General features: G+C 49.3%; 1 protein-coding gene across 2 annotated transcripts in view; it reads right to left on the reverse strand.

The window, feature by feature from the left end:
- MAP2K1 (mitogen-activated protein kinase kinase 1) overlaps positions 1-25,837 on the reverse strand; it is a 91,248-nt gene that overhangs the window by 22,474 nt on the left and 42,937 nt on the right. For both annotated transcript variants that reach the window (XM_075535363.1, XM_075535364.1), the window contains 4 exons: positions 14,217-14,427; positions 13,017-13,163; positions 3,329-3,406; positions 2,830-2,881 (listed from right to left, as the gene is read on the reverse strand). In XM_075535363.1, coding sequence (XP_075391478.1) covers positions 2,830-2,881; positions 3,329-3,406; positions 13,017-13,163; positions 14,217-14,427 — 488 coding nt within the window. The remainder of the gene's footprint in view (positions 1-2,829; positions 2,882-3,328; positions 3,407-13,016; positions 13,164-14,216; positions 14,428-25,837) is intronic.

Here is a 25,837-nt window from a genome sequence, read left to right on the forward strand (position 1 = left end):
TGGATCAGATAAAGTACATAAAGCATGTGACACCGCACCTGGTGCCTTACAGGCCCTCTCGAAGGAACCCATATGGTTAAATTTAGAATATTGCAATGAATGGATGCCGAGGCAAAGGAGCAGAGGCAGGGCCCCTGGCTCACTGACATGGGGACCGGGAGGGCTCTTAGTTGATGGAAATGCATTTAGGAAGATGTCCGAGAGCTGAATGTAACAGTATTGTTATTGTTACCAGTTACCATTAGTTCATGACATTGGCAGAAAGACTAGTTCTCACAAATATAGGAAGGAAGTACTATTGGTCTCTCCTTGTACTGATGAAGAGCTAAGGCTCAGAGAGGCCATGCATCCTGTAGGTGGAGAGTCAGGATTTGAACCCGAGCTTGCTGGTTCCCAAGCCTCAATGTTCTTCGTATGCGGATGAGAAGATTTCACTCTAGCGCACCGGCACATGAGGGTGGGGGGCGAGGGCGGTGCTGGGAGGCATTCGCAGGCCAGGCAACGGTGAGAGCGCACAGGTATAGAGCATAAAGGGAATGTAATCTCTGGGTCTGTTTACTCGAAAATTAGATTAAGGAGTAGGAAAAGGAATTTGTTAGGTCACTTACTCTCACAGCCATCAAGTCTATTCGGACTCATAGTGACCCCAGAGGACAAAGCAGCCTTTAAATCCTACGGGAGCAATATGTATAAGCTGTCAGTTGTCCACGCAAACCCCAACCTATAAAACTGCACACCTTGCAGAAACCGATCAATCTGTACTTTTTAAACTTCCTGGAATGGAATGAAAAGGAACATTTATACAGCTTCCTTTCCATGCTTCATCTTCTATTTCTGGGCTTCACGTGGGAGCCCAGGAGGAGCTGTGTTTATTCCCCTCTCTACAACCTGCGGAGTTCATCAGTCTCTCCCCAGTGCAATGCTGCTTAAGCCGCCCCATCAGAATCAGTGCTGATTGAAAACCGAGCACCTGTCTTAGAGTTTTCGGATTCCTGGGCCCCGCATTACTCAGATCCGCTGACTCATAGCTGATCTTTGGCATATGTATGCACACTGATATTTGCAAATGCTGTCCCATTTAGCTGAGCTCCAACTGAAGACTTGAAGACCAGAACACCACCAGGCAGGAGAGTGAGAGTGTTGGGAATGAGCCCATGGGTCAGTCCTGGCAAAGCCGGCTAACCTCAGAGCTCTGCACGCTCGTGGACAAAACGATGGACGCTGGTAAGTTGGCCACTCCACCCCACCAGTCCACTCAGTTTGTCCTCGGGTGTCCCTCCCTATAGCTGTGACTCGGAGCACCACTGCAGCCACAGGGACATGGGGCAACAGAACTGGGTTTTCTGCTTTTCTTTCTTAAAAATAAACTCTACTAAGAGTTACTTATGTACAAAAAGGACAAGCAATTTCGTGCACAGTTAGCATTTTGATAAATGTACTGGGGGGGACCTCAAAAAGTTCATGAAAAAAAATGGAAGTAAAGAATATGGAATTTTTCCATAAACTTTTTTTTTTTTTACAGTTTAATGGTGTAGTGGTTATGAGTTGGGCTGCAATCCTCATGGTCAGCAGTTCAAAACCACCAGCAGGCTAGGCTTGAGAGAAAGGATAGGCTTTCTAATCCCATAAGCAATTAGTCTCAAAATCCCACAGGGGGGTGTTTATGAGTCAGCATTGATGCTCTATAGCAGCAAGTTTAGGTTCTTTTATTGGCTATTGGGACATAATCTACATATCATATAATAATTCAAACATATCAAGAAGAGTTGTATATAAACTATTGAGGGAAAATAAATATATAAGTTGTATGATCATTAGCACAATCAATTTTAGAGCATTTTTCTTTCTTATGCTCCTGTTAGTCGAAAACTTTTTGAAGCCCCTCGTACCTGCCCGTGTATGAGCCACCACAATCAAGACCTGGCGCTCTAGACCAGGGAGGCGTAATGCCCATCTGTGCACAGAGGGGTGCCATTTCCCCAAGCACAACGCTCCGAAGAGTTAAGGAAAGGGAGGAATGGAGACAGGTCAGGGAGTGGGACAAGTGATGTCACGCTGTGCCGACTGTCATCAATCGTCGGGGGGAAAAATGTGCATGAATTGTTGAAAATTAATCTGTTATGTAAACTGTCACCCAATTCACAACAAAAAAAACCTCCTTCACCAAAAAACAACAAAAAAAATCCTCCCTTAGGCCTTTGGAAAGGAATCTCCCTCTAGAACCTCAGGAAGCCCTGACCCACTTTCCAGATTAGCTGGTGGGGTTTTCCCCCTAGAACTGTATGTTCCAGATCAGCTGGTGGGGTTTTCCCCCTAGAACTGTATGTACATGGAATCAATTGTAGCATTTGGTGTCGGGCTGGTTTCACTCCGCAGAAGTGTTTTTGAGATTCCCCAAGGCTGCGTGTGTCAGCAAGCTGTGCGTTCTCAGTGCTCCGTCGTCATGCTCTGTGGTATGCAGCTCTGCCCGTGGTACACAGCGGCTTCTGTGCGTGCACAGGCTATGTGGACATACATTCTCATTCTCCCCAGATAAATACCGAGAGTGGTCTTTAACAGTCAAATTCATCTCCAGTCAGGTCAGTTATGGCTTTGGGCTTGTGTACCACCTGGTCCAGTGGACAGACACTGTGGGTTGAGCCTGTCATGTTCCAGGTAGTGAGGATGCTACAAATGAAAATCAGGGTGATACTTTGCTCTAGCTATTAAATCAAAGCACCAAAATCTTAGGATCAAGAATTACACACCTGTTCTCACAGGCTTTTAGATCCCCCTCCCATGCAAAAACAAGAACATTCAAAACCCAACAGCCAGCAAATCATCCCTTACCTCTGTGCATAATCTTGTGCTTCTCTCTGAGGTAGGTCAGCCCCTTGATCACCTAGAGGAGGGCACAAAGCAAAGATGGGAAATGGACCGTGATGGTCTTGAGAAAGGACGTTTTATCAAATATCACAAATCTTCCTTCTTTGTTCATTTAAAATTTTCTCTTTTCATTTTGAATCTGTCATATCAAGCAGCCAGATTTTTCATATGGTACAAAGAATACAATCTTTAAGTAAAATCAAGTTCTGCAAGTTTAAACGTTTCTTTTTACCACCCCCACTTATTTTACCCCTAATTTAAAACACAAGCTCTCTGATGTCACAAACGGGAAGGCCCTTGGATACAGATTTCAATAACTTCTGGCCTCTAACAAAAGGGAAAAAGAGAAAGGGTCCGTCTCATCAAGAGAAAATTCTAGAGAGAAAACCCTCCTTTTCTTATCTTTCTTTCTTCCCCTTTACTGGCTTTCTACCTTCCTCCCTCATCCATTTCCCATACTTACAGCAATGCTGACTTTCCCTAGAATTTGTTCAGGAATCCTCCCGGCTTTCTTCAGGACTTGATCCAAGGAACCCCCATCCTAAGAACAGGAATGCCGCTCGGTCAGTAACAATGTTGTTAACGATGCTCCCAAGGGTTACATTTCATGAGGCAAGGGATTCCGTGTGTGGCAAACATTGTAGGGGGTTTCATATAACCAGGCAGTAACAATGTTAACTATGCTTGCAGAGGTTACATTTGATGAGGAAAAGATCATGTGTGCCAAACCTTCCCCGTTCATCAACATTTCAGGTTTCATATAACTGGGAACTCGCACCTTATGAATAATGACTAAGCAAATGCCTGAGTGGTCACAATGGGGCGTGCTTGGCTCGGCACTGCCAGCACGGTGTGGAAGTAGGTGTGCAGGCTCTGCGGCCAGGGTCTAATGCTCCTCTTTGTCACTCGCTGTCTTGATGGCCTTCACCAAGTTACTCCCGTCATGAACTCACTCGACTCCCAACAACCCCAGAAAGCAGGGCAGAAAGCCCCGCCTTTCCCCCTCGGAGTGACTGGTGGTTTCAAACTGCTGACCTAGAGGTTAGCAACCCAATATATAACAGCTAAGCCACCAAGTTATAAAACAAGAACAATAACTATAAGGTGATCATTGTAGTCACAGGACTATTATAAGGGTTAATATGCAGGTCAATACACATGATAAAACACTTAAAATAATGTTTAGCAATTGCTCCATAAATGTTAGCATTCTAAACTTGCGGTAGTATTATCTTAATTAATCAAAACTGATACAATCCAAAGGACAAATGTCATAAGCAGCAGTAATTCATTCCACAAATCACAGACTATGGTAGCTTTTATGAGGGCATTTAAAGATGAAAGAAACACTGTTCAATAAATTTACAAACTAGTAGAGGAAATAATTCTCAACCAAATATAATAAAACAGAAGAATTCCTTAAGAAAAGTGCTTTAGACATGCAGAAGAAACAAGACGTACTTCGGAATTCATCTAGAAGATGTCATTTGAGCTAAACATTAAATACCGGAAGATTTAAAGATGAAATGGTTTCCAAAACTTGGAAAGGACGTTAAAAACCACAAGGTAACAGAATAATTGGTTTCTGAAAGGTTGACTGTTCAAACCCTGCCAGAATGGCCCTGGAGAGACAGGCCTAGCGATGTGCTCTGAAAGGTCACATGGCCTGACGCTCTGTGCAATGTTCTGCTCCCCATCGGGTCAGCGCGGTCCATTCGGGGAGCTCTCACTGCAAGCAGCGGAGATCCAGTGGGACGGCCCTGCTTCATGGAGGCTAAGTTGGAAGTCACCGGGAACGGGCATTTCACTCCAGGGAGGCAGCCTGAAGAACTCCAACCTGGGGGTTAAACAGCAGAAGCACAGCAGCGGAAGGGAAGAGACAAGACCCTAGAGGCACGGGATGGGGAGCAGAGTAAGAGCTGCTCCACGGCAGGGGCCACGAAGGGGAGAGCGTAAGAGGAGAGGAAGTGTGAGTGAGGCCGGGCTTCCCGTTCATCCGGTCGACATCTTAGCCGGAGATCTTGAACAGATGCTTTGTTCCAGGGACCCTAATGTATCAAGGCACAAGTGTCCTCGTGTTCCCACTTCACCTGCGATTACAAAAGTCACCCAGAAGTAGAAAGCATTCCCACAAAGCCAAACTCAAAGTGCCCTCGCTACACGGAACAGTTACCGGTCACCACTCAACATTTATCGAACGCCTGTGAGTAAGGAATAGGGCATCTAAGACAAAGGTGTGTAAGGGACTAGGTACGGAAAAGGCAGTAACTGACAGAAAGAACAGACGTGCTAGAGAGGAGGAATTGATTTCTGAGGCAGGCAGCTAAGTGAAGACCTCACAGCACGACGTGACACTGAAGCTAGACCTTGGACTGAAAAACCAAATCACATCATTGACATAAGGTCCGTTCCACTCAGAGTGGCCTCCCGGTGAGGGCGGGGCCTACGGGGGGGGGGGGGAGACCTACAGGTGAGGGCAGGGCCTACAGGTGTGGGGGAGAACCTACAGGCGAGGGCGGGGTCTACAGGTGAGGGCGGGGTCTACAGGCTGGGTGGGGGGACCTACAGAGAGGGCAGGGCCTACAGGTGAGGGCGGGACCACTCCACAGGGTTCCGAGGCTGTGCAAAGCTCTGGAAGCAGGCAGCCTCATCTGTGTGCTGTGGAGCAGCTGCCCCCTAGGTCCAGAGAAGACCCCACAGACATCTTAACTGCCCAGCTTTCAAGATAAAACCATGCAACATGGGGCTCTGGAAGAATACAAAGCAGTAACGCAGCAACATAATGAACAAAAGTCAAGGAAAGCTTAACCAGACTTTTATAAAAGATAAACAAGCGGATGTAAGATCCCACAAGGCCAGGTGATCGACTGTGTTAACCGGGATCACCTCCAGTCTAGGTGGGAAGATAATGGGGGCCTTGTTGTGTGACAGCTTTTCCTTTGTGCTTCTCTGTTGCTTACAGATTTTCCACCGCGAGTGTTTCATCTCCTTAAACTCTGAACCCATTTATGAAAGTGGCGAATGAATCCATAAATCCATGAGCAGACACTAAGCTGTTCTACAAAAAGACAATGTATGGGAGGGCAAAAACGGCTTCTTTCTAGAGGAGGCGAAGAAGTAAGGCTGGCTCCTTCAAGGACACCCAGCTCCCTGGAAGCTTTGCACAAAACAAGCTAAAAACAGATGACCAGCTCCAAACCCTATGCGCAGGGTGAGGAGCACGGCTTGGAAACAGCTAATGGGCGGTTGTCCAACACGATGTAGGGGTTTAATGGCATGAGCACATTCGAAAATGGTGACGACAGAAATTTCATCTTACATATATCTCACCACAATTAGACACAATTTTAATTCTGTGTATACAAAAGAGGGCCTGGGATCAGTTTTCTGTTAGTCAATTCTGGATCATGAATGCTAATAAAAAGAAGTGGGGTAGACAGGAATTCTCAAACACAAGACAGCTTCACCCCCAAACACTAACATCCCTGAATGTCTGCTGTTTGAGTATAATAAACTCCACAGCAGACGCCCTGACCGTGGGTCAGTGAACCCAGGAGCATGGGGGGAGTCTAAAAAATAACCTACAATTTCACAGAGCCATAGCCCACCTACTGGGGGTGCAGCGAGTATGCACTGGGCTGCTAAGGTCTAGTCCAGCACTTCGAAACCACCATCTGCTCCATGGGAGAAAGATGAGGCTTTATGCTCCCATAAAGATTTACAGCCTGGGAACCCCCCAACCCCACCGGCTAGGATGGGGGGGGGATGTTCTACTCTGCTTTATAGGGTTGCTATGAGTTAGAATTAACAGTGCATATTTATAGATACTCTCAGTGTGAAGTCACAAATCTTCAGCTAAGTCAAACTCTCTTTAAACACTGGTTATCCCAGTCTGAGGCCTGGGGGATTGATCCTACTACCCAGGGTGCCTTCACAGTGCCACAGGCCCCCTGTGGTCAAATCAGGACACTAGCTCGGCCCGCTAGTCACCCCCAGTCAGAAGTTATCAATTCAGAAGACTGTTATTAACAACACAACCTGGTTCTTTGAAGTTGATTTCTAGGCCTCTAGGGTTTTCTGCGACTGATCTGTTCTGAAGTACCTCACCAGGCCTTTCTCCCGAAAGACCTCCAGGTAGACTCAAACCACCAACCTTTCTCTCTGTTAGCAGCTCAGCCCTTAACCATTTGCTCCATCCACCAGCTGAGAACTCAGAGGCTCCACCTAAAAGAAATCCAAAATGGCTCTGGGAGGGTTTCAGGCTGTGACCTTTCAGAAACAGATTTCCAGGCCTTTCTTCCAAAGTCCCTCGCATGAATCTGAAGTGCCAGCCTGGCAGATAGTAACCAAATGTTAGCCATCTGTGTTGCTCAAGGCCTCCGCTGGCTAGCGATAAGATAAGGAGAGGAAGCACATGCGGGGCTAGAAACCCAGCTGTTTCTATTCTGAGTCCAAGCGCACATGGTTTCAGCTTCATTGTTTGAATAAGACTTTGCCTAATCTTTAGGGAAGACTCTATCCTACATGCAAAAAGTACCCAAAGTAGTTCTATAAAAATCTGATTCAAATGAGGCAGAAAAGCTGCCTGGGCTCCCAGGCCCCGATGCCACTTCAGCCGTGACCAACACTGCCTCTGAAAGGACCCAAACAAGCGCACGGGGACCGCACCTCTCTCAGGGCTAGAGTGAAGAACGCAGTGTTGGCAAGATCTAAGGGCAAGCACCAGTCCGGACTCCCAGAGCGGCCTGAACCCAACTGTAAGCCGCAATCCAAGTCCATGCCAACTGGAGGGAAGAGTAAAACTGCCCGTCCGCTTTCCAAGGCCCTGTATCATCATGCATGCCGACTGCTACGTCATTCTCCGGCAGAGCGCCCCATGGAGGCAAACCACCGGCCTCTGTAGGCTCCGGCGAGCGCTCTGATCACCACGCCGGCAGGACCCCTGCAACGAAGCCCCAGCCCTCTCATGGTGTATCGCTGTTACCAAGCACTTGCCTTCAGTGACTACAGCTGCTGAAGCTGTGCTGTATTTTTAGAAGCCAATTATTAACTAAGTCAATGGGGCTTTTGTGAAGCTTTTCCGTGGAGGGGACCAATGCTTTTATGAAAATAATAGCTCAAAAGCTTTTACTCCTGCATGAGAATGAGCCAGCATTCCCCAACCCCTGTGCTCTGGCTGTTCGGCTACCACCTGAGCAGGAATCGACCCCCAAAGATCAACCCACTCCTGTTCTGATCAGGGGACACCCTCTCCCTCCTTGGGTCTCAACCTCCAGCCTGGGAGGTGGGTGCAGATCAAGGGGCTTCAAGGTCAGACACAGTCCGTTGTCTTTGAGCTCTCTTTTCCCGTGACCTTTCGGAAGCCCCCATGGCTGATTTCCAGGAGAGGCCAGCCCCTAACTGAGTGATGTAGACCAGGAGACTCAGCAAATGCTCATGCAACTGATTCACTTTGAAACGTTATCTAGAGGGGGGAAAATAAAAAGTAAAGTGCTGCACAATGGATAGATATGTCGCCACACTGCAGAGGCTCGCGGGCGAATTCAGGGGTCCACAATGCCTTTGGTGGCATGCGTTTGAACATTTTCATAATCAAATGCTGCAGGAAATGTGAATGACATAGACCGGCCAAGACTGACACAGCGGAGGATCAAAGAACCTGTGGAGATGGGTCAAGCACAGCCCTGTGGGGGCATCGCCTTTGAAATGCAGCATTTGGGGCAGGGAAGAAATCCCAAGAGAGCAACCCACCAGGAAGTTGCAGCAGCTCTCCTGCCGGAGGGGGCCTACTCAGGACCAGGGAGGGCCAGAAAGCCATGCTGACTGACCCTCCGGGTGCTTGAGCTCCGAGGCAAACCCCACTTCTAGGCAGGCCCTGCACTAGCGTCCATGCCCTGGGCAGCTGTGCTCTGGGCCAGTTTGCCCACGTGCCGGCCTTGCAGCCCACAACTCTCCCAATGAGCCCTGGCCCTCTCTCATCAATCACTTAACAGGGTCACCTGGTAGGTGCCAGGCATGCTGCTTGACCCTCAAAAGCCTTTTGCCTTCTGACTCCTCCAGCCAGCCCGTTTTCCAGGCCTAGGCTCCGCAGGATAACGTCAGAGATGGCTTCTGCTGGAGGGATGTTTGTGGGAGGATTTCAGTATTCCCAGAGGGCCAAGTCCATGGGAAGAAAAGCTGACCTCCCGATCCTGGAAACAGGCCAAGAGAATGAAGCGCTCACTCCTGCTGTGTCCTCCGCTTCTCTTCCTGGAGAGGAAGGTTTGGGGGACAGAAGGAGTTGCTCAACACCCATGGAGGCGGAGTGAACAGAGAGAGCTTCCAGAACAATGAGGGAGCGTCCTCAGTTCTCAAGATAGCGCAAATCTAAAACCACGAGAAAAGCAGTCTGATTCTACACGGGGCAGGAGGATGGCCTGCGTAAACCAACAGGTGGTCGGCCACCGAAGTCTGGGGCCTACTTCTGACCTCGGCAGAACCGTGGGGTGGGAAACTGGTGCAAGGCCGGGAGGAGGAGACAGGGATGCTGTGAAACAGGCTTCTCAGAGACGGGGGTGGAGCATGCCAGGACCAGCGCCACACAGCGAGCTGCAGCCAGGGCCAGAGTGACAAGCTGGAGGACTTACACAGGGCCAGAGAGTGGGGTTTGCTAGGTTTCCTAGGCCTGCTGGGGACTGGGCATCCTGAGTAATTCTGCAGGCTTAGAGTGAATAGAGATCCCTAGATGTTAGGTATCCGGACCCAGAGCTACAGGACAGAGTGTGAGAACCTTCCAAGGAGAGTGATTGGAGGGTGGATTTTAGAAATTGCCCAACCATGGGAACAAACTGGCTTCCAGACCTCAAAACCAGGCCAAATAGCATAAAAGTGCACACTCACAAGTGGTCTCCTGGCTTCCCTACTAGAGGCAGAACTCAGGATGGGGTCCAGAACTAGGAGCTAACCCAGGAAAGCGTCCTGGGGGCTTTGAAGAGAGCAGGCGTAACAGGACACTTGGCTGGGGCTCTGGAGCCTTTCCATGCACACTCACACCCAATCCCTGACCTGCAGACCAGGTGAGTGGTGGGCGACCCCCCTAGTCCACCCCCACTGCCCTGACAGTCCTGGAGCACAGCCATGCTGCCTGTGGACAGCTCTGGAGGGAAGAGACGCAGCTCAAAGGGACTGCACCCAACCAGCCGCTCACAGGGCATCTTGGAAATAGCAAGCACTAAAAATAAGTGTTTGTGAACCCCAATTCTTGTTGATTAATTACTGTTAATATAAACCCTGCCTAACAGCTCCAAGGGCCCCAAACCATAGAAACGCAGGATGTGAGCACGGGAGGGAGCCCGAGGGACCATCTGGAACAAGACACCTCACGGCAGAGTGGAGGGAACCCAGACAGAGGGCATGAGTCACCTGGGGCAGGGGCAGAGTGTGAAGGTATAAAGAGAGATGTGGTTAGAGTTCAGCTCAGATACTCCTTGGCTGTGACTGTGGCCTAATTACAAAACCTTTCGGGGCCTCGCTCTCTCAGCCTCCCAGCTGGGGTGGGTCAATAATCCTGCTCACGTGACTGGAGTGATGTGATCAATAACTTTGACAACGTACAAAGACTTGGCAGGGGCGGTGAGATAGCAAGAGCTGGTTGCTAGTCTGTCTGGTCACCCCACCAAGCACCTCTGTCCCTTTGGCAAGACATCAGACGGAAGCAGCTGCTCTGACCTTTCCTATCACTGGCTTATCACCAGGGTCACCACCCTCTTCTTGGTCTACTTTTCTAGACCCATACTGCCCTCCACATACTGTTGCCTAGAGCCAGGAACGCCGTCACAGCCGAGAACAGGGGGTAGCAGCAGGAGGCAGAACAACCCCCTCCCCACGCAAGGGGAGGTCAGACCCCTGTGAAAAATAATCAGATGCGGTCCAGGAGCTAGCCCCGGCCAGAGGTGCTCCCGTGCACCCTACAGAGACTGCTCTGCTGGAGAGGAACAACACGTGCTTTCCCAAGACCCTCCTGCCACGCACAGCACACTGTACGCATCTACGGCACAGATGGCACCTCCAGGTGCCGGCAGATGCCTGCGCACGTGGGAGCAGGGCTTCTTCACCATTAAACTGAAGGGATGCTTGAAGCCACACGCAAAGTCGCTGTGGAGTCACTGGGACGAGGTTCTGGGGCTCTGAGGCAGGGGGAGCGCGCCTGGGAGGAGGTGACGGTTGCTTGCGGGAAAGTACACAGGAGCCTTGAAGGGCACAGACCCCACTGGATCAGCCTGTGTTGCTCAACTGCCAGCCTCCAGGAGGCAAGGGCAAAAGCTTCCGTGTGTAGAATGCACTCTCTGCGCCAGGCTGCGGGCCACGTTAGCAGCCGCTATTTTAATTAGTTCATGGAACAGCATCACAAGCAGAACACGGGCCATTTTACAGACAAGGAAACTGAGGGTCAAAAGGGAAAAGAGTTTGCCCGTAGTCACAACAAGAACGTGGTAGTCAGTCAGTCAAATGGTTCTTGAACACCTGCTTCAAGTCAGGACACGCTGGCAAACAAGACCAAGTCCCAACTGGAGAAGGGAGAGTTGAATAAAGGTCTGCCAGATTCTAAGATCCCTGTGGCACACTACCTGACAGGAGACAGATAGATATCGAATGATCGATAGATAGATCAATAGATGATAGAGACAGACAGAGATATAGATAGATCGATTGATCGATAGATGATGGATGGATAGATAGATATAGATAGATATAAAAGCCAGCCAGATAGATAGGTAGATAGATAGATAGATAGATAGATAGATAGATAGATAGATAGATAGATAGAAAGAAAGAAAGAAAGAAAGAATAGCCAGCCCGGGCTGACTCAAGGTCTCAAACCCCTGGCCACTCTTCGGTGGATTCAGTGCAGTGCAGGCTTAGGGGAACCAGGCCTCAATCTCTACGCTACCAGTACCACTTCCTAGCTGTGTAACTGCAGACGCGTTATTCAATTTCCTTGAGCCTCACTTTCCTCATTTGGAGAAATGTACCCCCACTGATACCATATTATGTCCACCTAACAAAGTTACTGTTGTGAAAATGCAGTAAAATATTACATGTGCTTGTGACAACACACACTATCTTGTCAGGCTGCTGTTTTTAGGAGCTGGGAAGAGACGGGCCCTGTGCGTCTAATGGTAAATGGCTGGCAGCTCACTTACACAGGATCAACCCGTAATCACCCTCTCACTGGCCCTCTCCTCCATCCACCATGGGGTGCCAGTGGGATTTCTTCTCTTTGCTCTGAAGAACCCCTTCAGATTGCCTTTAAAGTAGACTATATAAGGAAATGGCCCCCAGAAAACTGGAGAAAGCTCTACTGGGGAGAGCTTTCATAAGCACACGTTTCCCGCTAAGCGAGCATCAAGCAAGTGCACCTAGGGGTGTCACCTGGGAAGGTTCTCTCCAGTCACATGTGATGGCCAATTTAAGAGAACAGCACACGGCTGTGACATTTTGTTCCCTGCGGGAGAAAAATGCCACAGAAACTGCTGTGATGTTGAACACAGCTCACAAGGACAGCGCTATGGGAAAAATTCCAGTGTCCGAGTGGTTTGCTCATTTCAAAAAAGGTGAAATGTTGATTGATGACAAACTTTGTTCTGGACGTCCGTCAACTTCCCCAACAGGCGAAAATATCAACAAAATCCGTGCACTTGTGCTAGAAGACTGACAAGGGCTCATTGAAGAGATGGAGAAGTTTTCTGGCTATCTTGGAGCTCAGTTCAGCGAATTTTCTAGCTATCTTGTTCACCTTCATAACCCCCAAACCTTGTACCTAGCACACAGCACTGGATGGATTTTAACTCTGTATTAGCAGATTTTACCACATCCCAATCCTAAAGTCACCAGGGCTGCAGAAAGCTGGACTACAGGTACTTTAGACACCCCCACCCCACCCCACCAGAAAGACAGGCTCTTTGCCATCTTGGGCCTGGGCAGAAACGAGTAAGAAAGGCTGCCATCGTTTGGCTCTTCTAACTTCTGCAGTCTGGCTCTCCACATGCCCCGGGCAGTGATGTGGAGCCAGGGAACAGCGGGGAGTTAGCTGTTTGGTGGGAGACCAAAGATTAGAGCAGAGCTGCCCATCTCCCAGGCCCAAGCACACAGCCTGCGGGGCCGCCGCTCACCATGTGCTCCATGCAGATGCTGATCTCGCCGTCGCTGTAGAAGGCCCCGTAGAAGCCCACGATGTAGGGCGAGTTGCACTCATGCAGCACCTGCAGCTCCCGTATGATCTGGTTCCGGATGGCCGGTTTGATCTCCAGGTGAATGAGCTGGGAAAGGCGGGAGGAAAAGAGGCTGTATGCGCAATGGACAGACGAGTGGGTAAAGGGATGGACAGACTGATACACAGATGGGTGGATGGAATCTTTATTAAATGCTTAAACTCTTAAAGGCAGAGGCAGGGGAAACAGGAACATTTACAAGCCAGTTTCTGCCCAGCCAAAGCAAATGTACCGAAGCAGGCACCATCCTCCCAGGAGGAGCTGTGGGGAGGAGGGTTCACCTGAGTTGGGGGCTTCCTCCAAAGAGACCTGTGGCACGGAGGCATGTGGGGAAGTGGCCTTGAGGTCGTGGTTCATACCAAAGGTCATGGGTCGTGGGAATGAGGATCTGGGATGCACTGGACCTACGCTGCCCGAGACATTTCCCCTTGACCTCAGGAGCCCGATGGGGGGGTGGGGTCGGGGGCTTAGCCAAGGTTTCAAGTCCCACCAAATGTGCACCTAACACTGTCCTTTGTTCCAGCTAGGGAGACAAGCGACAAACATAAGCAGCAGCCACCTGATAGGCTGGAGCTTTGGAAAAGACCTGGAGACCGGGAATATCAGGGGACACAGAAGCAGTGGTCATCAGTGGGGGCTGCAGAGCTGGCGAGAGCTCGACAATAGATGGCCCTGTCTGAAAGGGTGACAGAGCGGCAGCACATGCACACCGGGGCAGAAACGAACACGGGAGCCAGGCTTGCTCTCTGGCGGAGACCCACAGGGAGGACAGGGCAGTCCAGGGTGCGAGGGTGGAGAGAGCAGACACGAAGGTACCTGGTGCATGAAGCCATGCCTGCACCCGGAAAGTGACCAGCAGGCACCCTGCTCACTGTGACACAGCACGCAGAGAGCTAAGGGAGGGTCACTTGCTGGTTTTGCCCAGAAGCCATTTGTGGGTGTATCTGATAGCTATGACATCAGGAGTTTAGAATTCAAAAGGTATTAGGTGAAAAGTCGGTCTCCTTTCCACTCTGCTTTGCAGGTCCTGGCAACCGGAGAGAAACCCAAACACCTGTCCCTCCAGACAAACTGACTCCGTTCCTGAGGCAGCGGCCTCACCTTTCTGGCCATGACCAGGCCCGACGGCTTGTGAGAGACCTTGAACACCACTCCGCCATTGCCAGCGCCCAGCTCACTGATCTTCTCGAAGTCGTCGCCCTTCAGTTCGCCCACCTTCTGCTTCTGGGTCAGAAAGGCCTCCAGGCGCTTCCGCTGTTGCTCATCCAGCTCCAGCTCCTCCAGCTTCTTCTGCAAGGCCTCCAGGTTCGTCCTGGGGGGCACAGCACAGGTCAGCAGCGTCACCAGAGACAGCACCCCAGGGCAGCACCCCAGGACTAGAGGGAGTGGGGAAGAGGGACACTGTAGATGGAACAGCACTCCGTCCAGCTGGGCTCTCCCACTCTGGCCGCCCCACCTGACTCGCCACCCACAGTGTCACCTCTCAGCAGATCAGTCCCCTTGTTTATAAAACAAGGGGAAAGTGCTTCAAGGCCACTAGGGAACCCAAGCATCTCCTCAAATCAAAACATACCACCTGGATTTGCTTTGAAGCCAAATGTCAACGGTCCTGGCAAAGCTGATTTTGTTATGCTTACATCATACACAAAATCTATTTCCTAAAACCAGGGCCCTGGAATCAAACCAGAGCTCCGAAGCCGGCTCTCCGCTGCAAGGCGACAGCAGGAAGAAACCTTCAGGTCGCCCATGATGAGGTCCAGGAGCCAGACTCATCAGGCACGTCAGGTCAAGGGACAAGAGAGATGCTACCAGAGGGCTTCAAAAGGTCACGGGAAAACTCCATGCTCATTTAAATCCCCTTTTCCAAGGGCATTTTGAAGCCCCGTGTGCATACTAGGCAGTCCTCCAGCATCTCTGAACACGGGGCGAGGTCCACTGGCCAGAGCTGCACCTCACCTTCCTTCCGTGAACAGGGTCCTGAGACATGACCAGTCAGTGCCAACTCCTGATCCTTTACAGAAGTGAAAAATGTAGGAATGTGCATGCGTAGTCTCAGCATGAAACTCTAGACTTTTATGATTCCCTGCCCTCACAGGACTAAAGTGCATCTGATCTGACAGCAAAATATAGTGTATCATATATACTCACGTATAAGCTGAGTTTTTGTTTTTTAATGCAGTTTTTGTGGTAAAATTAGGTGCCTCGGATGATAGTCGGGTCGGCTCAAACTCAAGTGTATACGGTAGATTTACATCCTATATGTACGTGTATGACAAAACATTCGACACGTTTAACCTGTAAGTACACCTCACGTCACTGTAAAATGATGTGGAATATGTTCTTTGTGCTGCGCAGTCATGACCGTGGTACAGTGACTGTGCCCGACGTGGTGAGCCCACTCCTCTTCTTTAACAGTGTTTGCAAGCGCAAGCAAAGCAGGGCAACGGCTTCTTTTGCATAGTTCATACTTCATCCGTTTGATACTTTCAACATACCACTTCATGACAATGACAGTGACAAGCAGCAAAGGCGGGTGCTGGAGTAAACCGGCTCTCAGCAAGAGCCCGCAGCGTCCAGCCAGCAGAGCGGAGTAAGTGTGGAATATAGTTTTGTGGTAAAATTAGGTACTTAGGCTGTTATTCGAGTCGGCTTATACTCGAGCATGTACGGTAATCTCCTCCTCTTCGTTCACTACCTTTATTGCAAACCTCAAGAAGGCAGGGAGATGCACACCTGTTGGCCACTCCAGCACAAAGGCAACAGGTCTGCTTAGTAAACATCACAGTGCATGAAGCTAGAGAAGACACAGGCTGAGTGCCCTGGTTTGCTTCACTGGGCAATTTGGGGTGAAGCCGGGCTGGCCAGCACTCTTGTCCTGCTAAAGCCTGGCTAAGGGCCACAGCTGCCTCCAGCCCACTGCACACCCACTGGTCTCTGCTGCCCCGAGCCGCCACCACACTAAGAGACACAGGGCGAATGGAGACGCAGCTCACAGCTAACACCTGAATGAGCTTACCTGGAGGGCTCAGCAGGCAGGTTAGAAAAGCAGAGTGCAAACAAAGCTGTTAAAATGCGTACCTACACACAGGTACACGCATTCTGAATGCCTATGAGGTAAAGAATCTACTCAACACCGTGAGCTATTATTCCAAGTCCGCCGTGCTTATTCCCACTCTTACAGCACGGGGACAAACTCAGATGCAGACAGCAACTTGCCCTAGGTCACACATTTAATTAGTATGGGCAGGAATCCGGATTCAAACCCACACAAATAGTCTCTGTCCTTAACCCTGACTGGATGACCTCTCCCCAAAGGGCAGTGCTTGCAGCGACACTAGTTATAAATAGGCTAAGACCCAAGAGTGGGCCACTTCAGGTGCCACACACCAGCTCTCGGTCCCTGGCAACAGCTTGTCCTCCATGAGCCGTCCTCTGCCCCAGTTACACTCCTACACACACACGCACACTCCCCCACCCCCTCTCCATCATGGATCTACTTACGGTGCCTTGCGGATGGCAGAGGCCACGTATGAGTCTGCTCACCTTCCTCTCGGTGGAGAGAAGTTAGGAAGTCTTCCTACTCCTGTTCTCCGCTTCCTGACAGTCAATTCCTTCCCCTGTGCTCTTCCCTCTAACCACACACCCCTCCAGCTGTGAGCCGGGCCACAGCCGTGGCAAAGACTGTAAGGCTGGTGGCAAGACCTTCCTAATGACAGGAGTCTGAGGAGGAGCATTAAGGGTGGAGTACTGCTGCCAAATTTCGGTTCAGGGTTAGAATTCTCACTTCCTTGCAAGAAGCCTGGATCCCGTTCCCAGACAGTGCACTTCATGTGCATCCACCAGCCATCTGGCAGTGGTGGGCCGCATGCTACCATGACCATGAACAGAGCTTCCAGACTAAGACAGACGAGGGGGAAAGGCCTGGAAATGTACTTCTGCAAATCAGCCAAATGAAAATCCTTTGGATCACAATGGTTCGGTCTGCAATCAGTCATGGAACAGCACGGAGCAAGCAGTGCTTGGCTCCCTAGTGCATGGGACCCCGTGAGGCTGTCTTGATGGCGGCTGGCAATAATGTGCATTCAGGAACCCTGGGTTGTTACCCCAGGTTGGTCATCAGCTAGCTGGGGGACCATGAACAGCCAACCTACCTTTAACGCTTCGGTTTCCTCTTTTGTAACCGACAGGGGAGTAAGCACTCCACTCCTTGCTTACCACACAAGAGGAGAATCAACATAGCATGGGGATCAGAAGAAAACGTGGAATTTCAGTGCCTCTGTGTACAGACAGAGAAGAGGGAGGTGCTGGGGGGGTGGGGAGGAGGGGGTAGGTTGGAGAAGAAGAGCCCGGGCCAAGGCAGGAGCAGCATGATACAGTGATTACTGCCTCGTTGTGTAACTTGAAAATCTCCAGAAATCATGAAAACTGTGGTCAGGGAATGAGAGACTTAAGGTTTTATATGACGGTGGAAGGAAGACCCCGGTACAAATCAGTGCAGACAGCAGCAGCCGTCACTGTTGCTTCCTCTTGCCCGGGGAGGGGCGGCATGCTCGTTTCTCACCCTCTCACACTGAATGCATCGAGCAGTCAGAACCAGAGCAGCAGGGGAACCCCACCCCTCACACCCGAAACCAGCCAGCCCAGTACCATGCCGTCACTTCCACCTCACAGCAACCCTGCAGGACAGAGCAGAACAGCCCCAAAGGATCCCCGAGCTGGGAAATCTGCTTACTGAAGCACACTGGCACGTCTTTCTCCCTCAGAGCGTGCGGGGTGCAACGGCCGACCTGTCCCTGTGCAGCTGGGCTTGCTTAACTCCGACATCCCTCAAGGACACAAGAGTCTCCACATCTTGGAAGCCTGCAGGCACCTGCTCCATATCACAATCCTTCATTTCCAGGGAAATCAGCAAAACTAAGACTGGAGATGGAAGAAGAAAACCTGGGCCCTGGATGGATGAGAACACACACACACACACACACACACACACACACACACACCACCCCCTCCTCCTCTCCGGGAGCAGCTGTGATCAGCTCTGACACCATCACGTTTCTCACAACAGGGAGAAGACGACGCACTGTAATATTACTTCTGCCAGGCAGGGTAAGGCTGTCTTGCAGTAAACACAAGTTCACTGAGATACAAAAAGATTATAGGCTTGAAATGGAAATATGGAGAAAAACAAGGGTTGTCACGTGTTCTGAAAACACCAGAGCCACACACTGAAGTGGGTGAGGGAAGGATGATCCTTTGGGGAGAACATCGCCACCCCGCTCGTCTCCCCCGACCTGCGAGGTCTAACCAGGCTGCCACAATGGGGCTCTTCCGAATGGGGGCCATTGGAGGAAGTCAAGAAGTCATGGAAGAGGCGTCAAAGAGAAGCTAGTACCAAGGGCTAACATAGGTTAGCTTGTAAGTCAGAATTGACTCAATGGCAACTGGTTTGATTACGGGTTGGAGGCGGGGAGGTAAGAGTAGAAAGAGAAAAAAAGGAAGGGGGGCTCAAAGGAGGAATGCTGAAAGCCGAGTCACCCCAGGCGAGGCCATTGGTGATAGGGTGTCCAGGTGTGCCATCTAGGGCCAGTACCAGACAATACAGGTGGAAGGGGCTCATCAATCCTGCAGATCATTCTAGAAGTGGTGCTCATCTAAGCAATGAAATACTAGCGTTATGAAAAAAATACTGGGCTTATGACGATACGCTCTGCAAATGAAACCAGACACAACATAGTGTACACGCTCTGTGAGAGCTTTGACATTAAAAACCAAACAAAATAAAAATCAACTTTCAAGACAAAGCTAACCCTCACAATTAGAAGTTAAGAGAGTGCTTGCCCTTTTGTGTAGCGATTATAGGAGGGAACATGGTGGAAATTCTTGTCTGTGCTCACGTCCTGGCTCTTGGTCTGATGCTGGTTATGTGTGTGAAACGTCAAGGAGCTCCACGTGTAATGTAGCATTGAATGCATCACACCTGGGCCAAAAAGAGAACATGGACCAACTGGGAAGTTGGGCTATTTAGGTTTGAATCCTGATATTGCCCCTCACTAGTCATGTCAACTTAGATTTCTTAACAGCCCCGAGCCTCAGTTTTTATCATCAGCAAAATGGGGTGAACAATGACAAGCCTGCCCTCGGGTGGGAGCTCATTCACATTTAGCACAGTACCTGGCACACAGTAGTACTCAGGAAATGCTAGCCTGCTCGGTGAGTAACTAGCTGACAGCCATGTACTATTCAGTCATTGTTTAGCTCGCCCTCTTCCCCCACATTACGCTCTCTACAACCACTGTCTGTGTATCACCATAGTGAGAGAGAACGCGGAGACTCTCAGCGGGTTCATCATTTACCCCAGGCACGATTCTTAGTGATTTCAATCGCCTTGTGCTGCCCTGATGCCTTTCGGCTTCATAAGGGCCTCCTAATGCCAGGGACGACCAGGAAAGATGGCACAGGCTAGCCAGTCTCAGCAAAAAGCAACAAGGATGGAGAACTGCCAGTGGGGTTTCTATGTGAACCGTGACTCAGTCCACACCTGGGAACTAACCACTGTGCTTGCAGAGAGATGGCTCTACCACTTGGGCACACAGTGCTGCACAGACGACTCTGATGCGAAGATCAGAGGAGTTTACCCCTGAGCAGGGCTTCTAAGGACCACCTAGTGTAACTCGCCAAAACCGGAGGGAAGGGACTCACCCAGATTCAAGAGAAACCTAAGTAGCAGAGTTGAACTCGAGTCTTCTGGTTCCTGAAGCCCTCACCCCCAAGCACATGGATGGCTTTCTTCTTTCTAGCAGCTTGGCCTGGTTTCCTGCACGTCAGTCCTGGTAACGGGTGTAGGGGTAGCAATGACCGTGAGACTTTTCTCACATACCTCTCTGTCAGCAAGCAGACAAGAGTAGGCAGCTAAGATGGGATTGGCAATGAGCAGACAGCATCAAAGAAAAGGGGGAAAACACCACATTTCTGCTAAATTCAGGGAAGTACATTAGGAACCATGCACTAACTTGGCTGCGCGGAAGCATCACTTCCCGGTGCTGACAGAGAACCTAAGCCCCACAAGGAGCTCAACGCCTCAACAAAGCCGCCCCCCCTCAGTGCCATGGAGCTGACTGGATTCAAAGCAACACTCTCAGAAGCCCTGTGGGTCTCTGAGGCTGTAACTCTAGAGGAGCAGACGCCTCAGTGCTCTCCCACCGAGCAGTTGGCGGGCTTGAACCACCGATCTTCCCGTGACCGCCCAGCTCGGGTCTGCTACTGCTGGTGGATGAGTAGCAAACCTCTTGCAACCGAGACTTGACCGTCTGACTATCTTGAAGCAGAGGACAAGCAAGACTTGAAGCAGAGGAGCAGAAATGCTGAGAAAACCCAAGGCTGCGATGCATGCTCACGGGTCTACATAAGCCTGAGGACCGTATCTATTACTAAAATAAGCCTGTGGCTTGCGGCAACGTGTGTACTATGTTGTAGAATCACTCCATGTGGTTTTCTTGCCTGTGATCCTTACAAAGGCAGGCCACCAGATCTTTCTTCTGTGGAACCACTGGAGGCGGGGGGTGGGCGGGGGGTGAGCTTCCACCCAGTCTGTGCTTGTTAAGTGCCACCAGGTCAGTCGGCCGAACAAAACCCTACCCGCCCGTGCCATTCCTCACAACTGCCCAGCTCCACGCAAAAGCACACAGTCCACCACTGGGCAATGGACAAGGGCACGCGGAGACTGCCCATCCGCCCGTGGGCTCGCAGGGGCACTGAATGCTGAGGGGGTTAGGATGCTCACTGAGAAGGTCCCTGCAGCAGCTTACTGTCAAAAGATAAAGCCATCAACGGAACGGGCCTCAGCTATGACCCAGCTGTTGGAACTACCAGACAGAAGCTTTAAACAACTATGAGTGATATGTCAAGGTGGGCGCTCTTCGGGGAAAATGGAGGCATGCGCCAAGTCTGAGAGCCCAACCCACTCTACCCAAATACCAAGAAAAACAATGAGGCACCTGCACTCCATCCTTTAGCAACAGAAAAGGCAGGCCGGGAATGGTAGAAAAGAACTACCTACCAGGGAGGGAGGGGAAAATGAGGAGCTGATACCAAGGGCTCAAGTAGAAAGCAGCTGTTTTGAGAATGATCATGGCAACAAATGTGCTGGACACAAATGATGGATTGTGAAAAGAGTTGTATGAGCCCCTAAGGAAATGATTTTTAAAAAATTTTTTAAAGAACTACCTACTAAAACAAAGCCAGGTTTCCATGGTAGAAAATTATCTTCCTCCCTTCTCACTCCTCCCGGCACAGCAGGTATACGCTAGCGTCCCAATCGCCGTACCTCTCCCGTGAAGGGTCCGAAAGTACATGGGACGAGCCCTGTGGACAGAGTCTTCAAGGCATAAATAGATTCTGACCATTCTGGAAGCCGCAGCCTGAAGCACTGAAAACTCACCGTGACCCAAATCCGAGCAGGGGCGGGTACAGTTGGTAAAGACTTGGAGCAAAGTGATCAGGGTGTTTCTGAGCTTCTGCAAGGGCTGAAACTTCAGTCTAGAGGGAATCAAAGCACTCCCAGAGCAAGGGGGAGACCACGGAGGCAAGAATGACGCCTGTGCTTGCCTAAGTTTCTCTTAGACATTCGTGCTTCGCAAGGGGCCTGATGGAGGCAGAGAAAAGGGAGCACGCGGTAACGGTGTGATGTTCAAGCGGCAAAGCATCACAAAGCACACGAAGACACCAGCAAGGACGGCCATTCAAATAACAGGACAAAGGGAAAGAAGTCATCTCCAAAAAGCATGAATATTGACCATGGGGAACAATAAAATATAACAGTACTAAGCATGTTCAAAGAACTAAGGAAAACAATGTATAAACAAGGTAAGAATGTAAAAGGGATGGACGCTATTTTAAAAATAAACCGAAAAAGCCCACGATACCAGAACTGATCGGTACAATAACGGAAATGAAAGACCACGTTGGAAGGCCTTATCAGCAGAATCCAGGAACCGGAGGGTAGTGCAGTTGAAATGGCACTCTGAAGACCAACAGATAGAGCAACAGGTACTGATCAGAGCGCACCTCCCTCAGGCGTGTTGAAGTCCCAGCCCCGGGCTGGCGATAAGGATCCCTGAAGGCAGAGGGGTTAAAGTGCCCAGCGGCTCCCCCAAAGATCAGCAGCAAAACCCGCAGACACGCTTCCAGGAGAGACCCGACAGTCTGAACCCACACAGACTTGCGGCCGTCAAAGCCTCTGGAGGTTCATCTACTGGAGCTGACACGACGGCCCTAGGTTCTGGGGTATCTGTAAATATGCCCCTGTTTGGAAATGGAGGGTTTCTTTAGTCATGCTCATGTATACATGCGATGTGGGGTGGGTCTCACGCCAGATCACCTCAAAGTTACTGAAAGAGCAGAACAGACGCAGATACATACACAGGGAGCAGAGGAAGACAGGCACTAGAGACAGAGGTCTCAGAAAAACGCAGGGACACGAGTTTCTTAAAGCTGAGAGAGATAAGCCAACCCTGACTTTGGCCCCAGAACTGTAAGTTGTCTGCCATTTCTGTTGCGGCAGCACTACATACCGGGGGCTAAAAACTCCCGAGCAAAGCCTGTGGAAATACAGGCCACCATCAAGCAAGCCAATCCATACAGCCTGCGATTTGCAGAAAGAGACAGAATTTTAAAAAACAATAGCAGAAAACTCCCAAACATGATGAAAAACATGAATTTACAAATCCAAGAAGCTTAACAAACAACAAATAGGGCAAACCCAAAGAGATCCACATCCATTCACATTACAATCAAGCTCTCAAACAACAAAGAATCTTGAAAGCACAAAAGACAACAAATAAATATAAAATACTGATTTCTTAGAAGCTGCACAAGCCAGAAGACAATGGAAGGATACATTTAAAAGTGCTGGTGGAAAAGAGAACTGTCAAAACTGTCCTTTAAAGAATGTGGTAAAAATGAAGACATTTTCAGGTAAAGGGTAGTAAAGTTCCATACCAGATTTCAACCCGGTGCCCCAAGATGTGAATGCAACATACTGGCATGAAGCAGGGAGCCAGGGAAAGGTCTGACTATGTGGACAGCTGCCCCCTCCCCCAGAAGAATTCCCTTCAGAGGACAGCCCTGAAGCTGCAGTTCTGGGAAATGGACATGTCTGATCAGAACACACGGGAGCAAATGAAGGGGGAGGAAGAGAGTGGAGCACAAGAAGAAAGTAAAAGGAAATAAAGGAAAAACTAGGAGGCAAAAGGCATTTACAGATATCTCAATACGGGCATGTACACATGTAAATATATTTATAGATGATGATGGGGAAATAAAGCTATGTGAATATGTTTATAAGTTAGTATTAAGGTAGCAGATGGACATTGGGCCTCCACTCAAGTACTCCCTCAATGCAAGAACACTTTGTTCTATTAAACTGGTATTCCATGATGCTCACCTTCCCAACACGATTGCTGAAGACAAATGGGTGTATAAACAAATGTGGTGAAGAAAGCTGATGGTGCCCAGCTATCAAAAGATATAGCGTGTGGAGTCTGAAAGGCCTGAAGATAAACAAGCAGCCATCTAGCTCAGAAGCAATAAAGCCTACATGGAAGAAGCACACCAGCCGGTGCGATCACGAGGTGCCGAAAGGATCAGGTATCAGGCATCAAAGAACAAAACAGCATATCATTGTGAATAAGGGGGAGTGCGGGGTGGGGACCCAAAGCCCATCTGTAGGCAACTGGACATCCCCTTACAGAAAGGTCACGGGGAAGAGACGAGCCAGTCAGGGTGCAGGGTAGCACCCATGAAACATACAACTTTCCTCTAGTTCTTTAATGCTTCCTCCCCCCACAATAATGATCCCAATTTTACCTTACAAATCTGGCTAGACCGGAGGATGTACACTGGTACAGAAACAGCTGGAAACACAGGGAATCCAGGACAGATGAACCCCTCAGGACCAGTGGTGAGAGTGGCGATAAGGGGAGGGTGGAGGGTAGGTGGGATAGAAAGGGGGAACAGATTACAAGGATCTACATATAAGCCCCTCCCTGTGGGACGGACAACAGAAAAGTGGGTGAAGGGAGACGTTGGACAGTGTAAGACATGACTAAATAATAATAATTTATAAACTATCAAGGGTTCATGGGGATAGGGAGCGGGGGAGGGGAGGAAATGAGCTGATACCAAGGGCTCAAGTAGAAAGCAAATGTTTGCAGAATGATGAGGGCAACAGATATACAAAAGTGCTTGACACAATGGAGGGATGGATGGATTGTGGTAAGAGTTATAACAGCCCCAATAAAATGATGTTTTTTAAAAAGAAAGTTTGGTACCACTAGATCTTCCCTACAAAAAATGCTAAAGAAACTGAATCACCACAATGGAAATAATGACAATCCTGGTGCACTGTAAAGAATGTACCCAGTGTCGCTGAACAATTCGTGTAGAAATATTTGAATGGGAACCTAACCTGCTGGGTATGATTTTGCCAAAAACACAATACAATCTTTATAATTATCATTTAATGCTAGAGAGTCCTTCTGATGCAAAAGGAAGAGCACTAGTAACTCAAAGCTAGCATTGAGATTTTTTTTTTAATTCCATTAAAGGTAACCACATGGGCAAGTGTCTAAGTGGCAGAGTTAAAGTATTTTTGATCTGTAATTATAACTGCTAGGTCCATCATGCTGTATAAATACAGAAAGAACAAGCATAAAGTTCTGTCATAGGGCACGATAATACAAAAGGAAAATCCAGGCCAGGAGGCCAAATCCTGGTTCTGCCTGCACTGACACAAGACATGACTGGTGGAAAGCACTTCCTCATGCCTTCGCTCAGCTTCTATCTGCAAAACAGGAATCCCACAGTGCCCCCCTCTTAGTGTCCTTCTTGTAAACAATGCTCAGAAAAGCACTTGAAAACCATCGGGAGGCTTGCCAAGTTGTTGAATGCAAAATTGATGCTCTAACCTATAAACCCTCTCCTAATTAACAATAAAAAGGGTTTTAAAAGGTGCTTGAAAAACTGTGACAAACGCCACAAGCACCCTGTTTATATGATTAAGCTATTTACTGTTTGTACGACTGAAGCCTAAGCCCGGGATTTCAGAGATGGAGACATTGAGTCGCTGAGGAAGGAGGCTTGCTCAAAGCCTCACAGACGTGCAGTCGGCAGAACTTTGACATGTGGTTCAATCTGCTCAGGCGACAAGTTCAGAAGATGACATTAACTACTGGGGAAATGAATGCAAACAAGTGTGGCTCAGAAGGAACATGGGTGATGGTATTGGTTGTGTGGGTGTGGTAAAACAGAAGGTAGCTTGGTTCTGAATTCCTGCATTCTCATGTTATTCACACGCTTAATAAGCCATCTGGGGGTGGGGCACGCAGTATATAGCTACATATCATGCACATTGCCTTTAATCCGTTTTACTACCACCTCCAAGAAGACTTTGGAGACTAGGACTATGTCGTAGTTGCTCCAATTGGTACTGCCGATTTGGACAGACGGGAATCATCAAAGTAAATTTTACACAGGTAAGAGATCTGAATTGATCAAAGAGGATACATCATATTTAGATAGGAAAAAGGAAGAAAGTGCATATTAGAAACGAATGCTTTGTGGACAGTGGTAAAGGGGCAGCGTTAAGCATATTATAAACAAAGGGTATTGAGGTAATAAAGCTTAACTGAAAAAACATGAGTTCTAGGACAGCTATTTAATTTGAC

Source organism: Tenrec ecaudatus, chromosome 17, assembly GCF_050624435.1.
Source record: "Tenrec ecaudatus isolate mTenEca1 chromosome 17, mTenEca1.hap1, whole genome shotgun sequence".
Classification (NCBI taxonomy): domain Eukaryota; kingdom Metazoa; phylum Chordata; class Mammalia; order Afrosoricida; family Tenrecidae; genus Tenrec; species Tenrec ecaudatus.